The 25,252-nt window shown below is 40.8% G+C and overlaps 1 protein-coding gene across 1 annotated transcript in view; it reads right to left on the reverse strand.

Annotated features, from left to right (window-relative positions):
- GALM (galactose mutarotase) overlaps positions 1–24,861 on the reverse strand; it is a 55,452-nt gene extending 30,591 nt beyond the window's left edge. Inside the window, exons 1-4 of the mRNA XM_079111130.1 lie at positions 24,578–24,861; positions 16,260–16,414; positions 11,881–12,087; positions 5,724–5,805 (exon numbers count right to left, since the gene is read on the reverse strand). Of these exons, the coding sequence (XP_078967256.1) occupies positions 5,724–5,805; positions 11,881–12,087; positions 16,260–16,414; positions 24,578–24,767 (634 nt within the window). The 5' untranslated portion in view covers positions 24,768–24,861. The remainder of the gene's footprint in view (positions 1–5,723; positions 5,806–11,880; positions 12,088–16,259; positions 16,415–24,577) is intronic.
- Positions 24,862–25,252: the final 391 nt, after the last annotated feature.

Consider the following 25,252-nt stretch of genomic DNA (forward strand, 5'->3'; position numbering starts at 1 on the left):
AACAAGTCCCACAGTAAGTGAATTCTCCAGGTTTACCGAAAACTATCCTGTAACTGGTAAAGCTTATTATTATTATTATTTTTTTTACTATGTTTGTGAATTGTCTATCAAAGGTGATTTTCCTGTCATCTTCAACAGTAATGAGCAATACACACACACACACACACACACACACACACACACACACTTAGGAAAGTGAACTTTCAACATGATCATAGTAAGATTTTGCAGATGAGAAAACCAAGAACCTGTAAGACCAGGGATACATTACCAAACAGGGTCAGTGGCAATAGAACAATGATCTCTGAGGTTAGTGAGGAGCACAGAGAAGAATTTTGAGCTTCCATTTGCCTGCCTTGAAGTTGTTCTTTTTCTACATTCCCTTCCTTGTCAGACTGACAAAGCCAGACATTTAAATTCATGCTTTTAACTTCAGGAAAATTCTTCCCTTCCCATTTCTCCCTTTTTAAAATAATGTGAACAAAATTTGTTTTGTTCTCTTTGCAGCAAAGTAGAAATAAGTTGAACAGAAGGAAAAACGGAGGAAAACAACAGCAAGAGAAGCTGTGACATTTCTTGTACAAAAGATGGTAAAAGAAATGAGAACTGACAACTATTAAAAGTTGGTTTGTTTTTTGCTTATTTCTCATTCTTGACTATATGGTGGTCTTGGATATCTGTACAGTCAAGAAATTAATTTATTTTCTTTCTTTCCTTTCTTACCCTTCCTCATCATCCCAAATCTTTTTTTTTTTTTTTTTTTTTTTAAGTACTGGGGGTTGAACCCAGGGCCTGGCATTTGTTAAGTAAGGGGTCTACCTCTGAGCTACCACTCTAGCCCTTCCAGTATTTATTTTTTTAAATTTTGAGACAGGATGCCCAGGGTGGCCTCGAGCTTATAATCTTCAGGCTACAATCTTATAATCTTCCAGCCTCCCAAGTAGCTGGAATTATAGGCATACACCACACCTGACCCAAACCTTCTTGACATTTAACATGGAGTATGTTTTTGGGTGTTTGTTTTGCTATGCTGAGGATCAGATTTAGAGCCTTGTGCATGCTAGGCAAGTATTCTATCACTGAGCTATGCCCCCAGTCCAAGAGTCTGAGTTCTAATATCAGACTACCTTGGGGTGAATCCCAGCTTTGCACCACTTGCCAACTGGGTAATTCTCTGTATTAGTTCATTTTCCTACTGGTATAACAAAATACTCTTATAAAGAAAAAAGGATTATTTAGCTCACAGTTTTAGAGGTTGAAAGTCCAAGATCAGGTGGTCCCATCTGTTTGGCCTCTGGTGAGGGCCTCCTTGACTGTATCACAACATGGTAGAGAAGCAGGGAGGAAACTGGCTGCATGCAGAAGAGGCCAGTTGGATGAGGTGGCTTCCCTTTATAACAATTCGCTTTCAGGAGAACAAACATTCTGAAAGACTGCTATTCATCCCTTCTGAGGGATACATCTCATGACCTCATTACCATGAGCAAGGTCCCATCTCTTAAGCCCTGCCTTCTGGGGACCAAACCTTTAGCACATGAAACTTTGGGGGATACAGTCGAACCACACCCTAACCATAGCCTTAAACTCCTTGTTTGACAGTTTACACATCTGTTAAATAAGAAAACTTAACAGAATCCACCCAACAGGGTTGCAGTGTGAATTATTTACACAGTCTTCTTTGAAATACTAGTTATTAGTATCATAAACTTTCATCTCACAGGTCATTATCTCAATCCAACAAAACTACAATCTCTACATCTCTAAACACTGCAAGTTAATCCCCAGAAGTCTCAATGGAGTGTGGCCTGTCTAACAGGTTCCTCCAGTGCATCTCAGGAGTATGGCCTTGTATGGTCAGTCCACTCCTAGCTGAATACCAGGAGGTTAGAGAGTGCACCTTTCAGTCTGTTCTGTTGGGTTGGCCTTGAATTCCAGGCAGCCTGGGGTCACCATGGGCCAACCCAGGGACTTCTGCTGAAGAGAACCTGGTGCAGACCTGATGTGGTCCTTCTAATCTATGCTACACTGAGTCTGGTACTGCCTGGTGCTTCAGAAGCACAGCCCTTCCCTGGGAGAACCCTGCTGTTTCCTGCACTTCCCAGGTTTACTCAACTTTATCCAGACTACCTTTCTTCCCCTCACTGCCTAACAACTCACACTTGACCTTCCAGGTTTTATTTAACACTTCCAGGAGCACAGGGAAGGCATTTCTGTTTTTTGTTTGTTTTGTTTTGTGGGGCTGGTGATCAAACCCAGGGCCTCTACCACCGAGCCACACTCCAGCCCTGGGAAGGCATTTCTGAATGACCAAATGATGGACAGGCCCTTTGTACTGATTTTAGAATTAGCCACTTGCAACTGGGCACAACAGTGCATGCCTGTAATTCCAGGGACTCGGGAGGCTAAGGCAGGAGGATTGTAGGTTCAAAGTCAGCCTCAGCAATTTAGCAAGTCCTCATCTCAAAGTAAAAAATAAAAAAGACTGGGACCCTAATTAGAATAAGTTATACTGTGTGTATGATATGTCAAAATATACTCTACTGTCATGTTTATCTAAAAAGAAAAAAGGACTGGCATGTAGCTCAGTGGTAGAGTACCCCTGGGTTCAGTCCCTAGTACCCTGCCCACCACCTAGAAAAAGAATTAAGCCACTTGCTCAGGGATTTTCGTCAATGTTAAGAGTCAGATGACCTTAAAGAAAGAGAGCTCCTCGAGATTTTGTTCTCAACTGAAAGTGGGTTAAATGTGAATTCTTCCATCACTGAGTGCCAAGGAGCAATTACTGCCTGTTTGGGGAGGATATTTCAAAGGAATCATGTCATTTTCATTTGAGTGTTATGGAGTAAACAGGTGTGACATGTAGCACTGGTGAACATACAGACAGGTAGCAGAGAATTACCATTTTTCATGAGCTCTGAAGTTACTGCAACTTATTTGTATCATGATAGAGCTCTACGAGATGAGCTATATGGTCAGCTCATGATAGAGCTCTATGGACTGGAAGGGTTGTGGAAACAGCAGTATAATGACATATAAGAAGCCTTGCAGAATCACAGAATGTAAGAACCAGATGTGGCCTTACAGATCAATTGTCAGTTTTTAATTATGAATTGTAATAAAATTTTCACTGGTCCATAGAAAACCAAGATACATTTGGATAACCTGCCATCATGATTCCTTACAAAGCTAAATGAATTCAATTTAAAGCATTATTCCTTATTAAAATTCTCCCACTTTTTTAGTATGTAGGTCAGTGGAAGAGCACTTGCCTAGCATGCAAAAGGCCCTGGGTTCCATCCCCAGCACTGCCCAAAAAAAAAAAAAAAAAAAAATCCAAAAAACCTTTCTTCTATGAATAGCTGGTGATTATAAATGGTAGCCTAATATTGCTTTTGTTTTGATAAATCTAGTTTATTTATCTCTGTTTCTCATTATTATCACAACTTTTAAATTTTTAAAATTGAAATATACTTGGATATCTTTGGGTTCCACATCCATAGGTTCAACCAACTGCTGATCTAAATTATTCGGAAAAAATAGTTAGGTCTGTACTGAACATGTACAGACCTTTTTCTTGTCATTTTTCCCTAAACAATATAAATATTATAACAACTCTTTATGTAACATTTACATTGTATTATGTATGATAAGCAATTGAGAAATGACTTAAAAAGTATAAGGGAGCATATGGGTAGGTTATATGCAAATACTATGCCATTTTATATAAGGGACTTAAGCATTTGCAGATTTGGTTATCTATGGGAGGTCCTGGAATGAATACCCCCCATGGAAGGGACAACTCTAAAAGATACATTCTGGTTAGTTGATTTTGTTTTGTTTTGTTTTGTTCTAATTAGTTGGATATGACAGTAGAATGCATTTATACATTTTGATAGCTCTTACATAAATGGAGTGTAATCTCTCATTTTTCTGATTATACATATTTATTGTAGGATCACATCGATCATGCAGTCATATATATACATGAGGTAAATAATGTCTGTTTCACTCTAGTATCATTCCTTCCTCCATACTGGTTAGTTTTGATAACCCTATAAAGAAATAGCTTTCCTTTCTTTTCTTCTGTTTTTAAAATTTTTAATTTTTGAGACAGGGTCTCACTACGTTGCCCACGTTGGCCTCCAATTTGCAATCCTCCTTCCTCAGCCTCCTGGGTACCTGGAATTACAGGTGCACTCCACCGTCCCTGGCTCTGGAATAGCTAACTTGGCAAAATGAAAACATATGTCTCCCAAATTGTTCTTTATAAGAAAATTTAATGATTCATAAAATTTGATTGAGTTCAATGTCTTTCCTATTTGTGGAAAGGAAATGGGAGTCTATGGGAGTCAAATGTTAAAGCATTGTACACACACTGAAGTTCCCCTAGCTAGTTAACAGCAAAGCCAAGACCAGAACCAGGACTCCTGCCTACCAGAGTCCAGAGCTCTTAACTCCTACTCAATTTAACAGTTGTTAAGTATTCGTACAAGGTATAGAATTTCATCCTGAAATAATGTATGGTACAGAACTGAGATAAACCAGGGTTTTACAAAATCCATTAGATGATCGTAAGTTAAACTACCATGCTTTGCCCCAATTATCTTTTTTTTTTAGACATAATACCTTTATTTTATTTATTTTTATGCGGTGCTGAGGATCCAACCCAGGGCCTCATGCATGCTAGGCAAGTGCTCCCCCACTGAGCTACAACTGCAGCCCCCACAATTATCTTTTATAATCATGACAAATAATCTTTCCATAGCACGAATTGCGCATTTTTGTACTTTTCATTTGATCAAAACAATAGGATATAGCATAAGAAGATTTTACAAATATATACAAGTCACTATGCACTTATGTCATAACCTGCATTTATAAGCTACTTAGTTCACTTTCTTCCTCATCAGTCCCTTACAGCAGCCGAACTGTTTTTTCCTTATAATTCACAACATACAGTTCTAATGCATTAATTCTACATCCAGGACAAAATGAGCCAACTTCACTGTGGAATCATATTGATCAGATTATGCATAATGAACCTCACTATTATGTGTAATTATAATGCACCAATAAAAAAAAAAAAGATGGGCCAGCTCACTCATGCTCATCTATTGAGTCATTTAAATATCAAAAGATGACACATATTGCCAAGACAAACATAAAAGCCTTTAAATCCTGTCTTAGAGTCAGGAAAATATTCAAAACTGTGGTGCCAAAAATTTTAACTCATCTATCTCAATTTCTCATTATTATTCCAATTAGTTTTATGTTTATGGAAGTTTCTAACTCCTGCTGTTAACTCAAGTCACTGTTGAGTACACAGGCTCACAGGCTTATCTTTTTCCTTATGAAAATGTTAAACTAGCAGCCATAAACACAACCCCATTGTTTTAAAGAGGCCAAACTAAAATTAAAGTCCTTGCCTAATGTAGGGCAGGAGTTCAGTAAACCTGAAGTGCTTTCTTATGCAGATTGTTTTTAACTTAAACTTTGAACTGATTTTAATTTACAGACATGTGGTAAAAATAGTACAGTGTGGGAAGTCCATCTTACATAAACATGATACAAATATCAAAAACTAAGAAATCAACATTGGAATGAGTCTATTAACTAAACTATAGCTCTCAATAGGATTTTACCAGTTTCTCTACTAATGTCCTTTCTTGGGCTTGGAATCCAATCTGTGACCTATCTTACATAAAAAGGTTAAATTCACTAACCTGTAGGAATCAGGGTTTCATCCACAGGCAAGAAAGCATCAGCTTCTATGGTGACTTCATGGTCATATATATTTGGGGAGCCCTGGGAGGGAAAAGGAAAAGGAAAAAAAAAAAAATTACTGCTCAGTCTTATTTTACATATTTGCTTTGTAACCTTTCTTGCAAAAAATGTTTTCAGGCATTGACAAAAATTTTAGAAATCCAATTGACCAATGATGTTACTGAGTAAACAGGGTCATCTTACTGTGAGTAGACAGGGCCTCCAAACAACCACTGATACATTTGTAAGAAGCCCAGCATGTATTTTCTTTTCCAAGGGGAATGTGAAGCTGAGAAGTCAAGGAAGCCACAGTGGCTTGGACGCCTTTTTGGCTCTCAGCTTCTCAATGGAGGAGTTTCTGCTACTCTCTCATATAGCAGGCAAAGAGAGAAGAAAGGGTCAAAGGGTCACTCACCCATCACGCACAGTCCTGGGGGGTCAAGGCACCGCCTCTAGGCCCACTAGAGGGGATACCTGTCACCCCTCTCCCAGCTCCCACCTAGAGGCCCCACTCCCTGCCACATGACAGAAGCCCAAGAATCAAAATCGTGTTGCCCTTTTGAAAGAGAGAGAAAGGCAGGTGCAGGTCAGACAAGGTGGTACACACCTGTAATCCCAGCTCCTGCGGAGTCTGAGGTAGGAGAATCACAAGTTTAAGACCAGCCCGAGCAATTTCCAAGACCTATCTCCAAATAAAAAATAATAAGTAGGGCTGGGGAGATAGCTCAGTTGGTAGAGTGCTTATCTCGCAAGCGCAAGGCCCTGGGTTCAATCCCCAGCACTACCAAAAAAAAAAAAAAAAGTAAATAATAAAAAGGACTGTGAAAGTAGCTCAGGGTGTAAGGCCCTGGGTTTGATCCCCAGTACTGGGGAAAAAAAAAAAAAAAAAAAAAAAAGGCTGGTACAGGAAGCCTGGGTCAGTGGTCAGAAGGCTTGGGGTCTAGTTTCCACTCACTAAGCAGCCCCAGGGAAGCTCTCTCTCTCTCTCAGTGTAAAATTGGGATTATGATATCCCTACTTTTTCTAGGATTTTTGTGAGGCACAGTGTAGTAAGGGCTGTTTGCAAATTGGGAAATAAATTTATACATGTATGTTTTCAATGCAAAGGATTATTTTTGCAAAGGATTATTTTTTCTTATCCATAGTAACATATTTTAAAGCCTCACAGCAGAAGATGGGAAAGAGGAACCAAGAGAGGGCTTTTGCTTAGTGAAGCTCAAAAGTCAGCTCACCCACCCCCTCCCCACCACAACAAAGAATTATCCAGCCCAAAATGTCAGTGGCGTTGAGGCCGAGAAACTGAGTGAAGCTGAACCGAAGCCTCTGCTGAGTGGCAGAGAGTAAGCAGAGGGGCAGAGGGCTGCAGGCTGCCTGGACACAGATTCTATGGTGAGAAAGATTCAGGCCACACGATCAAATCGGGGAGTCATTTTAAGATGAAAGGACAAGATTTAGAGACCATGAGACTCCATGTGGAAATGGTGCAAAAACTGCTTTAATGACACTGCGGGGAGGTTCTGCTGCTGCACACTGATTTCCTCTCCCAGTGGGTTTGGGCTAAGCAGAGGTAGGAGGAGATGGGGCAAGACCAGGACAGGGGCCTCTCCTCTGCTCATACTTCCTCATTTAGCCACTTGTTTGGTCCCTGTTCTGACCTGGGAAGGCAGGTCCAAAATGGGAGCGGGCGTGCACCCCTGCCCAGTGCAGCTTCAGACATCAGGGTGTCTCTCCTGGGTAGCGGCTCCTCCTCACTGCCATCCTCTTACATCCAGTGTGGCGCTGGCAAGGAGGAGGCCTTTGGGATTAAAGAGAGCGGGGATGAGGAAAGGGAATTTAGAACTGTTTCCTCAGCTCTATTTGTTCAATGCTCAGTTCAATAGGGATATTTTATTCAGCTTTGTTTTTCAGCGCTGGGGATTGAAACCAGGGATTTGCATATACCAGAGAAACACTCTACTACTGAGCGAGGGCCAGCTCTGACTTGGAAGTTTTGTTCAGTTCAGGCACGGGCAAGGAAGGTTGAGTACAAGACCACGATATGGTATTAGATTGACAGCTTTGGCCCACAGAGAGCACGAAAGGGTCCCAGAAAAGGACAGCCAGGCCAAAAGAACGCGTCCATCCTTTCTTTGCAAAAATACAGGAGCCTTGAGGGACACAACCTCTCTGAAGCCACCCAGCGAGCGAAGCCTGCAGGAGATGACTCCTGGCCGAGCATTTATCCAGGGCCTCATTCTGTTTCCTCAGGTGCCCTCCTCCTTCCATTCTTTTCCTTTTTTTCTTACAACAAATGCTTATTTATAACCAGAATACTGTACTGATTTCTATGAGTACAGATGAGTTGTACCTGTTCTAGAACCTCACATAAATAGAATCATACAGTAGACATTCTCTTGTGCCTTATAATGTTCTTGACAGCATTCACGTTATTGGATCAGTAATTTGACCCTTTTTATTGTTGAGTAATATTCTAGTATACCACTATATCACAATTTGTCTATCCATTCTCTTGATGGGTAGTTAGACTTGTGGGTTGTTTCCAGTGTTTTATTCCTATGAACAAGGCTGCCTAGGAGTTTCTTTTTCTGTTTGTTTTGTTTTGTTTTTAAAGCATTGGGTAGGGGTTGGAGATATAGCTCGTTGATAGAGTACTTGCCTCGCAAGCCCAAGGCCGTGGGCTCAAATCCCAGCACCACACACACACACACACACACACACACACACACACACAAAGAATACCCATTAAAGCAATGGGCAGGAAGAAAATGAATTAACCTGAAAATCACACACCAAATAAATTGATGAGTTTGGGATGTTAATAAGCTGGGAGAAGAAGGAAAAGAAAGTTCGCTATTCTCTCAGTGATCTCTGGGTCACCAGGCAGCACTAACATCCCTTCATTAAAGAGAAGCAGGCTTCAGGTCATGCCTCTTCCAGCCTGGAAAACTGCAATGATCTACTCTAGTGGAATATTACTGTTGGACCCATTTCCTTTCAAAGCTGATGAAAACTTGGCAAGAAATGCTGACTCACAAAGACCTTGAGTTTGTTTTGGTTAACTTCACTTAATTACTACTAGTTTGTAACATTAACTATTTACAGAGTCCATTATGATTTGTACAAAGCTTTCTTTTAAAATCTTTTCTGTTCATTGCCACAGCTACTGCCTTAATTCAGTTGTGAACGCTTCTAGCAGGAGTAACAGACACTGTTGACTACCCCCCAAAAGTCATAGTGACCTTCCCTTTACCCGTACCTTCCCTTTCTCCTGGAAGAAACCTGACTCATTGATTTATTCTATGTTAAGTCATAGATTTCAGGCAAGGGACCTTTCCCAGTCCCCAGGGGCCAAATTTTGGTTGGTCTAAATCAATCATGGCAGTCTCAGACCCCCATTGGCAGAGAATGAGTCACACTTTTGGCCAATGAAATGTGAGTCTGCCAGGGGCTTCTAGAAAAGGTTGTACTTGTGCTTAGAAAAGAAACTTTAGAGATATGAGAAAGGTATAGGTCCTCTTTTGTCTCTGGGGGTGACTGTAGAGGGGGTGACTCCTGGAACTGTAGGAACCACCCAGGAACAAAGCTGAAGACAAAAGCCAAAACACGGAGGAAGTAGAATGGAAAAATTCAAGCACCTGGTTCCTTGATGATGTCACCTACCTAGTCATACCAGAACCAAGCTATTGCTTTTCATTTCAAATTCTGCTAGGCCTGCTCTCATAGGTCTTTAGGTTAAGTTTCAAACACAGTTCTCATGCCCTACCTTTCAGACCTCTGACACGCAAACTGGAAGTGACAAGCCAATGCTTGGACCCAAAAATAGAACAAAAATACCATTGGTTAGATTTAGAATATTTAAAAAAAGTGAACAGATGTAACATGAGCTGGCTACTTTATTCATTTATTATTTTTTGTGTGTGGTGCTAAGGATTGAACCCTGAGCTTTGTGCATGCTAGGCAAGTGCTTCACCACTGAGCCACATTTCTAGCTGATTATTTTACTTATTTATTTATTTATTTTTGTGGTGCTGAGGATTAGAACCCAGGCCCTTGTGCATGTGAGGCAAGTGCTCTACCAATTGAGTTATATCCCTAGCCCCCTAGTTATTACTTTAAATATCATATTTTGAATTATTTCTCTGAAGAGGGCTTGACAGATGATAATGCTTCCCAGGATAGGGCAAGGAATGTTCTGAATATGCAAAGACTCTTGACCCCAGGCCTGAGAACCATCTTACTCCTACCCAAGTGCCCCAGAAGGCTGGTGCCCTCAATCCTGAAGCTGGTGGTTGTGGATTCGAGCTGCATTACTAAGATGGTCTAGGGGAGGTTTATACTGACCACTCTTCTGGGTGGGTCTCTGATCTGGGAAAGTATTCTTCCTCTGGAAAGAGATTCAGAAATATCTATTACTCCAAGTCCCTGCAGGATGGGAAAGGTGATCAATGCGGAGGACCTTAGTAAACCTTACATTCCCATTTTGTCTCCTTTGCTGGAAGCACATGGCAGATGGAATACTTCGTATGTAATTTTTCTTTCTATTTCTGAATCAATTCATTTAGATCATTCCCAAGATTATAAAATGGTATATTCGAAGTATACCAAAATGCAGAAAACAGAAAAATCACAATTTACTACCTACTTAATACAATATATATTTTTTTCTATTTCTGCCCTTTCTGAGCCTATGTTATTTAGTATTTTTTTTTTTTTTTTTTTTTTTTTTTTAATGTGGTGCTGGGGATCGAACCCAGTGCCTCATGAGTGTTATGCAAGTGCTCTACCACTGAGCTACAACCCTAGCCCTCTGAACCTATTTTAAAAAGTAGATCCTCTTAACAACTGGGTGTTTTTGTTTTGTTCTTGACTTTTGGTTTGTTTTAAAGATCTCAAGAAGGTTGGTAGATGTTTCAGAAGATAAGATCAAACAAGTGAAGATCCAGCTTTCTTATTTTTAAAGGGAAAATTTGGGAAATTTTATCAGAACCAATTAACTCTATTCTTGAAGAAAATTATTCCCCCTAAAAATCAAAAGCAAACTCCTAAAAGTTGGGGAGGGCAAAAATGCCAGCTAATACTAGTTGGCTATCTATCACCCTACCCTGAAGGAAATCTCGTCTAAGTGATTCAGGTGAAGTGGACTATGATTTCCTCAGATAAGGAGGAAGTAGTAGAATCTACAGTTGGGCTCAACCTTCTATTCTGCCTCCTGTGATAACCTTCTCAAGAAGCTGAGACATTCCCTTTAGAAGGGAATAAGAAAGTTTAGAGGGGATCACTCAAGGGGACTGTTAAGTGTCTCTCTACTACCCACAGGTGGACAGTTTTTGGGTCTTTCTACTCAAGAAGCTGAGACATTCCCTTTAGAAGGGAATAAGAAAGTTTAGAGGGGATCACTCAAGGGGACTGTTAAGTGTCTCTCTACTACCCACAGGTGGACAGTTTTTGGGTCTTTCTACTGGGGTTTATCCCTACACTGGGTTGATTTCAATGTCTTTACTGACAACTTCATAAAGTGCTTCTAACAGTGGCTGATAAATAACAGGTAGCTATTATTATGAAATTAAGAACATGCCTATTATTCTAACAAAAACAAAAAAAAAAAAACAAAAACAAAAAACTCTGGATCTTCTAAATCCAAGTCTAACGTTCTTTCTACTATACTGTGCAGGGCATGACTGGTCACCAGAATCCCTGGAAGGAGCTGGTGGGCTACACAGTGGGAGGACACATATATTTAAAGGGACTGGGTTAAACATCTTTCCAAGGATTACATCTGCTTCCTTAAGTGGAAGCAATTGGAGGGGGAAGTAGGAATACAATAAGGGAAGCAGATGTAAGCACATGCTGTAGTCAGATGAGAGGGAGTTCTTGAAATAGCTACCGGAACTCATACCCTTCTTGACAGTACAATGTATTCATTCCATCTTCCTCTATGACTTCCATTTATTGAATACCTACCATGAGCCAGATGCTCTCCTGGGCTCTTTTCATCATTGTCGGGATGACACCATCAGCAGAGTGAGTCCATACTAAGTTGGTCTCTCCAGTCACAGTCCCTGGTTATCCCACGAAGCAAGTTAGTTACAGCAGGAGAGAAGAAGTGAGTTCACTTACCTGGCCTGCCAGGTTGAAGTAAGAATGGTTGGTCAGATTGACCGGTGTGGTCTGACTGGACTGTGCTCTGTAGTTGACCACGAGCTCTCCACCATCCAGAGTGTATGTCACACAGACTTTTAACTCTCCAGGGTAGCCTTCCTCACCATCTGGACTGACACGGGAGAACTGGACGCCATTTGTCAGCACCTGAGGGGTCCAGAGGACCTAGAAAAAAGTGTTTTCAAAGCTGCTTATTTGTGTCAATCCCAAGCTAAATGCCACATTTCAATGTCTAAAGATGACTGAGTCCAGAAGGGGAGTTATATAATCATTAATACTTTTGATTAATATCCTGTATTTTAACTAACTTAAATCTCTGTTTTGTACAGAAAAGAGGCATTTTTCCTGTTTACCTACTCCCATTCCTTACTCTTTCCTCTTAATATTGTATGTATGTATCTACAATGTTTTCCTCTTCCTCTTCTTTGAATTTTTCTTTGATATATATTTATTTTAATCTTGGAGCTCCATTCTGGTGTCATGGAGCAATACCTTCTAATAGTACTAAAAAATAACCTTAATGAATCAGCCCCTCTCTCTGGTGTACTGTATACAAATATTAATGAAAAAACACTCCAAGGTTCTCTTATTCCCTAGACAGAATTTATAACAAATTGGGCACTTGTTCCATTAGGAAGAGTTCCAGCCTACAAGTCAGGAGTCCTAGTTTTGGAGCCAGAACTGTTCCTAGTTCATTGTGTGAATTTGGGCATCTATCTCTTCTATAAAATAAAGGAGTTGGAAAAATTACCTTGAAGGTTTCTCCTTATTCTAGCAACTACAATTCTAAGAATGGCAAGAAAAATATGAAGGGAAGAATTCCCGTTCTTCCTGAATTAACATAGAGATTCCTCTTCTCTTTGCCTGAAAGATCACACTAGCAGGGAAGGGAAAACCAGCATTTATCAAGTGTCCATTATGAACAAAGGCACCTAGTCAGAAACTTTACAGACATTATCTCATCTGTCTACTTCAGTAGTGCCATCATCCTCATTGAGTGACCAGAGACTAGCTCAGGAAGGGTAAACTGCTGGCCCCAGGTCATGCAGCTAGTAAGTAGCAGTGGATTTGACCTAGCCCAAGCCTGTTCCCTTATTTTACAATATCAGCATGAGTTGACCAGAGTCCTGGTCCTTTAGGGAGCTCTGGGATCACTAGTAAAGAATCTTTTGCACACATGAGACCCTCAATCTGTGGAGTATTCACCAGTCACTGATGAATTATTATTTATTACATAAATTATCTTGCAAGGAATTATTTAGCTGAATCAAACAAAATTATCACCCCTGTAGTCAAAACTGTTGAAAACCAGAAATCTCTTGTGGTTCCAACTAATATTATCCCCATTTTACAGGTAAGCTAATAGAGTTCAATGGAGTTAACCTGCCTGCTTCTACCCATACATTCCAGAAGAGTAGACTAGAACCCGTTAATATAGCATAGTTTTAAAGGGGTTGTGGCTCAGTGGTAGAGCACTTGCCTAGCATGCCTGAGGCACTGGGTTCAATTCTCAGCACTGCATATAAATAGATTAATAAAATAAAGATCTACCAACATCTAAAAAATATTTTTAAAAAAGAAAAAATATTGTTTAAAATGATACATGTAACTAGTGACAGAGTTAGGATTCAAACTCAGGTCTGGCTATCTACATGATTTCACATCTTAGTTTCAGTGAACAGTTTTGTTCAAATCTCCATTTTCAATAGAAGAGATAAAGTCAAACTCTCATTGAAAATACAGTTAAAAGATAATAATCTTCTGAATTAAAGGAATGGCCTATCAGCCCAGACTCTGCCCACTCACTCTTGACTGGGTCTGGCTCTCACAGATGTTCTGTTTGCCAGGAAAGGGAGCCCAGCAGGGATGGACGTCTCTACCTTCATCTACAATGAAAACAGCTGGCATCTGACACAAATTCACTGAGCTTAGTAAAAAACTTAATTTATATACTAATTATCTCCCAGAAATATTGAACTTTTAAGACACTTAAAATAGGAAGCTGTTATATGTGCAATTAAAAAAAAAGAAAAAGAAAAAAGAATTCCCCAAATGGAAAATTCAAGGAATTAAATACTGGAAATAAAATGTTCTTAACTTGATACCCAGATTTTCTCCTCTAGGGAAAGGACACAATGGAAAGATTTTTGTGTAAACAAATATCAGTTACGTGTAATTCCTATTCATGGAAGAATTTCCTTGACCTTATAGTTTCTAAGTCTCCAGAAACTTTAAATCTTCAGACTTTCTTATACTATTTCAAATCCTGTCAGGTTATTTAATTTTCATCTTTCAGGAAATTGTGCTGATCTAAACAGAAAATACCCCCAACCTCAATTATTCATTCAGTAATTGTTGAGATCCAATATAACTTAAAATAAAGTCCATCTGATCCTGCTAATGATACTGTATCAAAACTTATTGCTCAAAAACTTTCAGTGGCTCCTTAAGAATACTCATCTTTCCCCATCCATCTCTGGGCCCCGGCATAGACATTCTCTCGAATACCCACAGACTGAACGAAATGCTACCTGTTCTTCAAAAGCTGTTCAAGTCTCTCCCTCTTCAATACTTTTCCTTTGTGCATACTCAGCCCCTGTAATACACCATTAGCATCTATGTTATGGTGCTTGTTGAAGCTCACCTGTTAACAGTTATTTATGTAAGGGTCCATCTGCCTCATTAGTCTGTGAACCTCAGGAATTCCCAGCCTGGAATACACCCTGGTTCACAAAAGGGGACCACTGCACTGGGGGATATTTGAATGTGTCCTCCAAAAGTTCATGTGTTGAAAACATAATTCCCAAATTCATGGTAATGATATTTGGAGATGCAGGCTTTGGCAGGTAGTTAGGATTAGAGGAGGTCATGAGAGAGGCAATACGCAATGGCACTGGTTTTGTTTGAAGAGGAAGAAAGACCCAACCTTGCTCTGTCTTGCCACGAGAGGCCCTTTTTCATATTAAGATGAAGCAAGAAGGCCCTCACTAGAGGCCAGCACCACACTCTTGGACTCTCCAGTTTCCAGACTGTGAGGGGAAAAAAATCTTTGTCTTTATAAATGACCCAGTCTATGTATTTAGTCATAGCAACAGAAAATGGAGTAAGATAGATAGGTATACTTACTATTTTGCTGTGTTAATAAAGGCAGTACACATGAAGCAATACTGCAGAGAACACCACAGTAGAAGAGAAGGAGAAGAGCAAAATGCTTTTCTGAGGCTCCTCTCAAGAGCCCTGTCTCAGAACTAGGTCCACCTTCTTCTAGACAGGGTTTGCCCATGGACCTGGCATGTTCTAGAAGATCTCTACCCTCTGCCCTTTGCTCTCCCTAGTGTGAGGAGTCCATCACTGAAGAAAGGGGAACCAATGGGACGGTCTGGTTCTTGGCTAAGAGAGGAAGCTGGTGAGAGGGGGGAAAACCGAGAGCAAGAACTTCCTTCAACAGGAGAGGAGGTGGTCAGAGGCAGAAAAAAAAGAAATTATGGCCTTTAGTTACTACACATCTCCCTTCCTATTTTCTCTATCTCCACTCTGGCAAATAACCTGTGTGGTATAATTTAAAACAGACAAACGCCCACAGGCTCTGAAGCAGGAGGCCAGAAACTCTGATTGCAGGGAGTGGCTTAATTCATTTGCTTTCCTGATCTTGTTTTCCAAGGATTGGAGTTTTTATGTAGGGAATGGAGTCTTTATTTAGAAAGGGGGAACTGGAGAGAACCTGTGGTAATTTTGAGGCACAAAGCACTTCAGTGGAAGGGTAGGCCTGGGTGTGGTGCCACGACGCACGGGGAGGGTGCGACTGAGAGGAACAGGGAGGTGGCGCCCGGGGTGCCATGGAGGACACCAGCAGCTGCAGTACAGCAATGAGGGTGTATAGCCAGGCAGCCCTGGCTGCCCCCTTAGGAATCACGTGCCTTTCACAGTCTCAGATTTCTCATTTGGGTGATAATATGGGACTCCAGTAAAAGTCAGAGACAATGGACGCGAAGACCTATGCGTAGGGGGTAGGTAGTTATCATTAACCCACGTTTCTTCAACCTGACTCTCTGATTGCAACACTATGAGAAAGTCGTTCCCTATCTTTCCTAAGTCAGGGGTCGTGGTCCTTTCACTCGGGGATCCCTGCTTATGAGAGTCAGAAGAACTAGAGAAGGACAGGTCCTGGATGTGGCCATTCATCTGCTGCCCCAAGCCCTGGGAGCAGCCTTTTTCCTGGATTGTTTTACCACACACGTGTCCCAGGGCCTAGGATTCTGCTTGGCAACAGAAGACATGCTTGTGGGTACTTTGGGAAGTGGACCAAGAAAGGACTCTGCCACATGCCCTGGACTCACCTTATCAAATCCTCTGAGTCCTCCATGCAGACTGTTGGGCCCGTTGTTAATGGCCAGGTGATACTCCTTCCCACCCAAGGTGAATGCTCCTTTGGCAATTCGGTTGGCCACCCTTCCGACCACTGCTCCAAAGTAGGGCTGCTTTTGGAGGTACCCTGCAAGGACAGGGATGACAGTGTTTTTAAAACTTCAAACAGAAGAGGAGGTGCACACTGAGGCCTATCACTTTCTTCTTGGGGAAGCCACAACTACCTACAAGTTGGCCATATCAGACTCCTTGTGAAAGCACAGAAAAATGGTCTTTTTTTTATACCTGACATTTTCCTGTTCAGGAAGTAATTCATATTGATTACAAACAGTTTCAAAGAATTTTATACCACACAAAGAAGAAATTTAAATCCTCCTTAATCTCATCACTAGAGAGAACCACTGTTAATATTCTTATTGATATCCTTCTGTCTTTCAGTGTAGTGTGCATATGCGTTTTTTTTTTTCTTTTTATAAACTGGGATCTTAGTGTAATGCTGCTTTATAATCTGCTATTTTCTAAATCAGTCAATTTTCTTAACTAAAAATTATACTTTTGTGTAGTCTTCGGAGAAAACTATTCAACTCCTCTTTCTCTTTTTATGTTTCTGTAAAATCATATAATTAGTACATGAAAATATCTTTAATGAGAGTTAAGTAATACCCAAGGATACAGATATTGCCAGAGGAAAGACAGGATGCCCAGTTAAATTTGAATTTCAGATAAAAAAATGAATATTTATTTAATAGTGTTTAAATATGTTCATGGTATTATTACAGATGAGACAGTATAAGTTGTTTACCTGAAATTTAAACCAGACTCCCTGTATTTTCATTGGCTAAATCTGGCAACCTTAACACAGTCATACATTTTAAAAGCCTTTATTCACCTCTCTCTTCCTTTAATGGCAATCACTGTTAACAGTTTGGAATGTTTTCTAATTGAATTAATTACACATAAGCATACACGCAAGAACACAAACACATACATATTCTATACAGATATAATTGAGTTATACGCATTGTTCTGCAACTTTTCATTTATCAAATGTCTTAAGGGCTCTCCATGTCACCACTCTGTATCTATCATATTCCTTTCCATTGCTCGGGGGATACTGATTAGAATAAAATGTTGTGGGGCTTTTTCTTTTGTGTATGGGGAGGTTATAAAAAGCAATTTGCCATGGTTGTAGTTACAACTTTAAACAAGAGCATATTCCTGTACTTTCCTTCTCTTTAAGTTCTTCTGGGCTAGCTTATAATGGAAGGGATTAAGGTTTGGAGACAGTTTGTTTCTGTAGGTAGATTCTATTCTATTTTCCACTCAGATGCACTCTGGACTCCATTCCCCTTTCCTGTGGTACTCCATTCTCCATATCTAGTTGGGATTAGCAGAGAATGCAATTCAAACATATGAACTAGTTTTTCCACAGCTGGAGGGGCTCTAGGGATACAGACCCTGAATCAGTTTGGCTGGCTACAGGTCACAGTCCCCATGATGCAACTGGTTGGGCACACATAGATCATTCTCTTCTGGGTCCTGGTTCCTTCCTAATGGTGCCTCAGAATCGTGCCCACGAACTATTATAACAGCTGACACCTCGTACTTTCTAAGTCCCAGACACTTTCTCTGGGCTCTACATTTAATTCATTTCATCTTCAGAACATGTCTCTTAAGTAGATACTATTATTATCCCCATTTTACTGATGTGGAAACTGAGGACAGAAAAGCTTAGTAACTTGCTCCCAAACACTAGTTAGCAGAGGAACCAAGACTTGAATCCAAGTAGTCTGGCTCCTGAATTCATACTCTTAAGCATTACCTACCAGTGGTCCCTTGGTATCCTTGTGGACTTCATTCTAGGACCCCCCAAACACAATACCAAAATCTATGAATGCTCAATCCCTCATATAAAATGGGGTAGCATTTGCATAAAACCTATGCACATCCTCTTTCTTTCTTCTTTCCTCAGTACTGGGAAAGAACACAGGGTGCTCTACCACTGAGTGACATCCCCAACCCGTTAATTTTTATTTTTAGACTATTTAGACACGTTCTCACTAATTTGCAGAGGCTGGCCTCCAACTTGCAATTCTCCTGCCTCAGTCTCCTGAGTATCTGGGATTACAGGTGTGTGCTACTGCACCCAGCTCCTCCCACATACTTTAAATCATCTCTAGGTTATACATAATCCCTAAAACAATGTAAATGCTATGTAAATAGTTTTTGTACTCTAGGGAATGACAAAAAAAAAAAGTCTAAACACATTTATGATTATTGCAATTTTTCTCCCAAATATTTTTGATTTGTGTTTGGTTGAATCCACGGGTACAAATTCATAGATATGGAGGGCCAACTGGATCAGCAAGCACTAGGCATCCCCGCTACTGGGGTCCATCACCCCATCAGTTCCCACCTCTCTCCCCACCTTCCTCCTTCTGAAGATGCAGCTTTAGAACCCTTTAACAGTGGTTAAACAAAAAGAGTCCCAAAGGGCCAAACAACCTCTTCTTGGTTTCATTTTATCTTCTCTTCAGACAGAAAAGGGGATAATCCCTTTCCTGCCCATCATAAGGGGTCATTGCTGATACCCCTATAACAAAAGACAGGTTGGTGAGAGAAAAGCATACAAATTTATTTGATTATGGTTTTATGTGACACGGGAGCCTTCAGATTGAAGACTCAGAGATGTACGGTGAACTAACCATTTTTATTCTTAGGAGAGATGAAGCATAGACAGCCACTATAGAAATAGAAATGTACAAAAAGGGTATAATCTGAAAATAGTGACAGACTGAGGGGAAAACCCTGCAAGGTCTGTCAGTTCAGATTCCTTGTGGCCTGTCTGGGTAGCATTCCCTCCTCTCAGTTATGAGGCAAGACCCTTTCTGAACAGGGGTCCTACAATCTGCAATTGAACAAAAGGTCGGAGAACTTTTTTATGGCCAACTCTTAGAGAGAAAGTGTGTGTAGGCAGGTTAGAGAAATATTTCTAGGTTTTATGATGACTTTGGGGAAAGGGGGTTCTAGTTTCTATGGTCTACCTTGGGGAAGGGCAATTCTAGTTTCTATGGCATGCCTCAGGGGAGAAGGAGGGGTGATTGACAGGAGGGAAGGAGAAGGCCAGAGAGAAACCTTGCTTTGAGGTTGCTTCCAGAGACATGGCTTTGGGCTTTCTGAGCCCAATAAAGTTTAAAAATGTAAAGAAAAGCCGACTGTCTAAAAAAACTATCTGTAGCTATTTTTCAGTCCTATCTTGAATTTTTTCCACAAGTGTACCCAGAGCCCCCATCCTCTGCTAAGAGGTGTACTAGGCTGTGGAGACGATCTGACAGCAAAGCTCCTGCCACACGGGCTGGCAAGAATTCCTTCAGAAGCCATGACTCCTGGCAACAGTTCAATGGCCTGTGGAGATGAAAAGTACCTGCCAGTTCCTTGGTTTAGATTGGTAGTTTTTAAGAATTAATCCATGAGGACAGAGAGACCACTCTTCCAAGCTGTCTCTGATAAAACCTTAACTGAACAAATAAATTTCATACTATTTTCAAATGTATTTAAGCTTTCATATCAAATAAGTTTTATGGAAAGTGACAATTTCAAAATGTAGAATAGGGCATGACTAAAAATATATTTTGCATTGAAGAAGATACTGTTTTATGTGAAAAATTAAAAGTTCCTAGGTCAAGCCATGAATGTTGATTTAATCAAATCAACTCCTGAGCTGGGAGAAAGAAGACTGGGGAAGTTTTCCCCTTTTCCTGGGCAAGGCACTGTCCAGAATAAATCAATAAATGCTTAACCATGGTATATGGCCCTTTCCACTCCTCTGATGTCCTGAGATTCCCAACTATGACACCTGTCTCAAAAAGCCCAAAAGTTCACCAGAATGCTCCAACATATGAGATAAAATGACTCACTACTCTCCCTCAAAACTTAGCCCACGTGGTGGTACACACCTATAATCCCAGCTACTCAGGAGGCTGAGTCAGGAGAACCGCAAATTCAGTGTCAGCCTGGGCAACATAATAAGAACCCATTTCAGAAAAAAAAAAAAAAAAAGTTTATATCTATATCTACTATACACACACACATATATATCATGTGAATATATGTGCATATAAATTTATTATATATACACATATGCAGATATTATAACATAACATGTAATAGTAAATAATCTATATTTATAATATATTTATATAATTATATTATAGAATAAATAATATATAGTCTATATATTAAGTAATATATAATTTAATTTTTATACATACATATATTAATGTATATATACTTAATTATTTTTTTAAAACCCCAAACATTTATTCCCTGAATGTTCTTTGTCCAGATGAGGAAAATAACTGAACTTTAACCAACAAACATTCTAATTATCCCAGACATTTTATGTATTTTTTAAAGACTTTGGCTGCCCCAGATGAAGCTCTACACCATTTTTTGCAGGTTTAACAAAGTGAAGTAGAAAGCTCTAGTCAGATGAGGGAAGATATTTGGGGGCAAAGGAAGGAAAGAAGATAAAAAATGAATGGGTTAAAACACATACCACAGATCATAGTGCACTGAATTATCATGACCCATTTGTTTCAGGGGAGGTACTACCCTGTAAAGGTTAAAAAAAAAAACTTGCCCAAGGTGTCACACAGCCTTAAGAGACAAAGTGGGTATTTAAACCAGGAATCCTCAATGCTGCCATAAAGATAACTCTTAGGCATTTGCAATATTAAACTGCAGCCTCGAAACTGATTGCTTTTACCCCCACCTCCTCTGCTGAACCCAGGTTTCTAAAAACACTGTTTGTTTATTTATTTATTTGAGGTGCTAGGGATCCAACCCACAGCTTCACATGTGCTGGGCAAGTGCCATAATGGCTGTCATGGCAGGAACAGATGGGTGTTTGTTAGTAATTGGGGGGGAATGGAAAGGAAGGAATCTCCTGTGTTATATGGGGAAGTTGTTCATACATGTGGCTTATAAGCAAATATTCTCATAACAGGTTTTGAATGATTGTAGGTAGAACGCAGAAAAAAAGAATTGTAAAGATAAGAAATGGCAGGCAAAACTCAAAAAAAGCATTACTGATTTTTTTTCCTAGGCCATACCTAAAAGATCGTATAATTTACCTCTTAGAATCCTTCAAAAGAAAAAAAAAAATCTCATTTTCCCAGGGAGAAATAGAGCCATTCTGACCTCTGGTTATGGCTGTCATCCAAGCATTTATATAATCTATCTGGGAAACCAGAGAGTGTTCACATCCAACCTGGCAGTTACAAAAGGACCATGTCTCATCAAATTACCCATGCTTAGCTCTCTCTTGTAACACAAAACACTTCTGGAATGTGATAATGTCAAGACAATACCTTGCCCTGTCAAATCTTATTACTTTAAATCATTTACCTATATGTTTACATATACTTACATAATCAGACATTTAAAAAGAATGTATAGAAGGTCCTTTCCTACACCCTGCACTCCAACTATCCAGGGTCCTTTCTTAAGGACAACCATCATGGCTAGTTTTCTTTCTTCCTTTTTAGCGTGGTACTGGATATCGAACCCAGGGGTGCTCTACCACTAAACTACACCCAAACCCCTTTTTACTTTTTATTTTGAGACAGGGTCTCACTAAGTTTCCCAGGCTGCCTTGAACTTGAGATCCTTCTGTCTTAGCCTCCCGAGTAACTGGGATTACAGGAGTGCATCACTGTGTTGGGGTTAGTAGTTTCCTAATATGGGTTTTAATAGATTAGAATTAACCAAAATAGTAGCAGAGAGCCATTTCATACTTTTCTGATTGAGGCAATATGCTTCCTGTTATGACATATGTAAAGTCTTATCTTTGGCAATATTAAAAGAATCCAGGAGAGACTGAAAGACAAGGCCTTAAAAAGGGAACTGGGGTCCATTTATGATAATCCAGAAGGTGGCTGAACATATCAGAAAGCATTATTAAATATTCTGAGGGTGTTTCCCCCTCAACTTCTTTTGAAAATAGCTTTCTTTCCTTTTAAAATAGTTAAATTATCAAAATCATAGCACAAGAATGAGAATGTCCATCTTGGACCAGCACCAAGAAGAATATTTGAAACACTAATTCGAATTCTGTGAAGCTGTGATGCCTTCTGCTGAGAAAATGCCATTGAACATTCTCAACATATGTTGGTACTAAGGAGGGCAACAAAATACTGGCTAGATCACACTAGTCTAAGGCAAGCTAATGTGTTTTCTCCCTTTTAAGAACATTTGGGGATGGTTCTTTCACCGAGACTCCCACAAGGTTTACAGTCTCACACAGGATTATGCGAATGTCTCTGCAGTTCCACACCTAACAAGAAACTGGTGCTTCCTGGGTGCCGTGTCATCCGGAACATGTCATCACGGCTCACATTCCATATGAATTCCAAAGATGCCTTGTGCGTTTAGATTCATGTGACTCCTATCTCAGAACTAAAAATGGCAAGAAATGAGGGAGGTGTGCAGTATGTCTGTAGGGGGTGGATAGTACCTCTGTGAATGGTGATAGGGATGGTGCCCACATCTTTTTATCTCCAATTCTATCCCTGGATCTGGAATTCTAGGCTATATATCCAATTCTCCTTTGACTCCCCTGAGCAATTTTGCATGAGTCAAGTACACTTTTTGAGCTGCGTGTGGTGCGTAAACTGTGATCCCAGCTACTTGGGAGGCTGAGGCATGAGGATTAGAGTTTGAGGCTGGCCTGGACAACTTAAGGTGATACTGTCTCAAAATTAAAATAAGAAGGGTCAGATATGTAGCTCAGTGGTATAGCACATGTCTAGCATGTGTGAGGCCCAGGACCAAAACAACTAAACAAAACGATGTAATCTTTTGTGATTCTATTGCATCCCAGAAAAGGGTTATGCTATCCGCAGAGGCAAGTGACTCAGCAAAGTGATTACAGAGAATCCTCTTTGGTCACTTGCCTGCCTCTTGCCCTCCTAATTCTGAAGATGTGTGGACACACAGAGGATGGGAATTGAAGCTGATTTTTCTCACATCCACCTTCCTCACTTAAGTTGCTACTACAGAAGCTACCCGCTTCTCCAAACCAAGTTGTGGGGCTCCAGGACAGGTGAAGACAAGCAGAGGCAATCAACAGGACCTTCAGCAATGATCTTACAATAAATTTTGTTAAGGAAACAGAGAGCAAAGTTTTTTTCTAAGAGGAAGACAAAACTCTTAAGAGTTTTCCTGTTGACCCCAAACCATGAGCCAAGTTAAACATCTAAATAACCAAACAGATAGAAAGACACACCAAAGGGAAACCTCAAACCTCAAATTCTCATGCAGAATTTGTCCACACTCCAGCACCCAGCAGAGCTTATTAGTTCTCACTTTTCCTTCCCCAATTTTATTTCAGACCTCATTTTCTGTTTGGTTACACTGCAGTGCCAAGAGACAGCACCATGTACACTTTTTCATGCTGCAATCCAACTGCAATTGTAATTATATATTTGTGAAGTTACTTAGGTTAAAAACCATCTCCTTAGCTAAACTGCAAGTTCTGTGAAGGGGATGGGGTGGGGGCTTGTCTGTGTTGTTGAATGAGTTCTTTGACTTATGGGAGTTTCAAAATGCACAAATCAACACATGATCCTAATTACCCTTTAGCCCCAAAGCGATGAAAGTCCATCTAGTTAGAGTTGGTTTTCTCCCTTTAGTTCAGTACTTGCTTATTGAGCAGCAAGGGAGAAGGGTGGGAGCAGGGGCTGGGGCGTTATAACCCCAACAGCCAAGCTCTCTGCTGAGCTTACACGCAGCTTGCAATATGGAGCATTTCTGGGACAATCAGTCCTCAAAGAGAATCTGATGAAGAAAAGAGGAAGTAGGAGACACAAATCTTTGATTTTTCCTTCTTCTGAAAAAAGCATAAAAGGAAGAAGGAGGAGCCACACCCCCTGTTGTGTTGCCTGCAGTTCAAAGTTCGCTCCAGGGCTGCTGGAATTTTTGTCTTACTAGTAATTGACTTTTTGCGTTAACTGAGGCAAAGCCTGAATGGATAACCAGCAGCCAAGAAACCAAGTCCTTTAGCTACTTGCAATCATTCTGAGTTTTCTTTTTTCCTTTTATTTCTTTTTTCCATGCTTCGGATCGCCACACAGCCCTGTTAGCCCGATCCACGCACTCCCAAGTTAGACGATCCCAAGCTCACTCAGGGACTTTGACCTCAGTCCCTCGCCCTGCAGGCGGCCCGAAAGGTTGGGGTGCGTGAAGGGTGGGCCTGGCCACCCAGCAACCGGGGCAGGGTGTAACCCACCTTCCAACTCGGCGAAGCCGAGGACCACGTCGGAGGCTTTCCCCTGCCTGTCTTTGACCTCCAGAGCTGTGATGGTGCAGCCCCAGGAGATGATGTCCACTTTCAGCAGGTCTGACTGCAGCTGGAACTTCTCCACTGTCCCTCCCCCCGAGGGCAGCTCTCCAAACACTGTCCTGGTCACCGAAACCATGGGGGAAAGTTTGGCGCGTGCAGCTACTCCCTGCTCTTAAAACTTCAGCAGCCAAGCTGAGGAGCACTCAGGTTAACTGGAGAAGGGGCGGGACTCGGCTCAGGCTCCTCCCCTTCCTCGCCTGGATTTAGCTAGTGACCGCTCCTGCCAAAAATATCCTCTGGGGCCTTTCCATATCCTTCCTTCGCTTGAGGTGACAGAAAGGCAGACCGAGCGTTTACTGACCCTGGCTGCACTGCATGTTGGGAATGGTAGTCCTTGGGAGGTGAAATTGCATTTTGGGGCATGTAGTCTTTTAAAACTCAAATCTTGCGTCTTTTGAGTCCACTTGCTTCCTCTGCACACCTTCTCAGCGTGCAATGATCAGGTCCTTAATGTTGGTGGCCGGCTGTCAAAGTACTGGAAAATACAGAGACCAGAATAAGGGAAAGTGAGACAGATCTTTGGAGTGGGGGGATTCTGGTTAACTCTATGATCCGGGGCAT

The sequence above is a fragment of the Sciurus vulgaris genome (assembly GCF_902686455.1).
Source record: "Sciurus vulgaris genome assembly, chromosome: 14".
Lineage (NCBI taxonomy): Eukaryota > Metazoa > Chordata > Mammalia > Rodentia > Sciuridae > Sciurus > Sciurus vulgaris.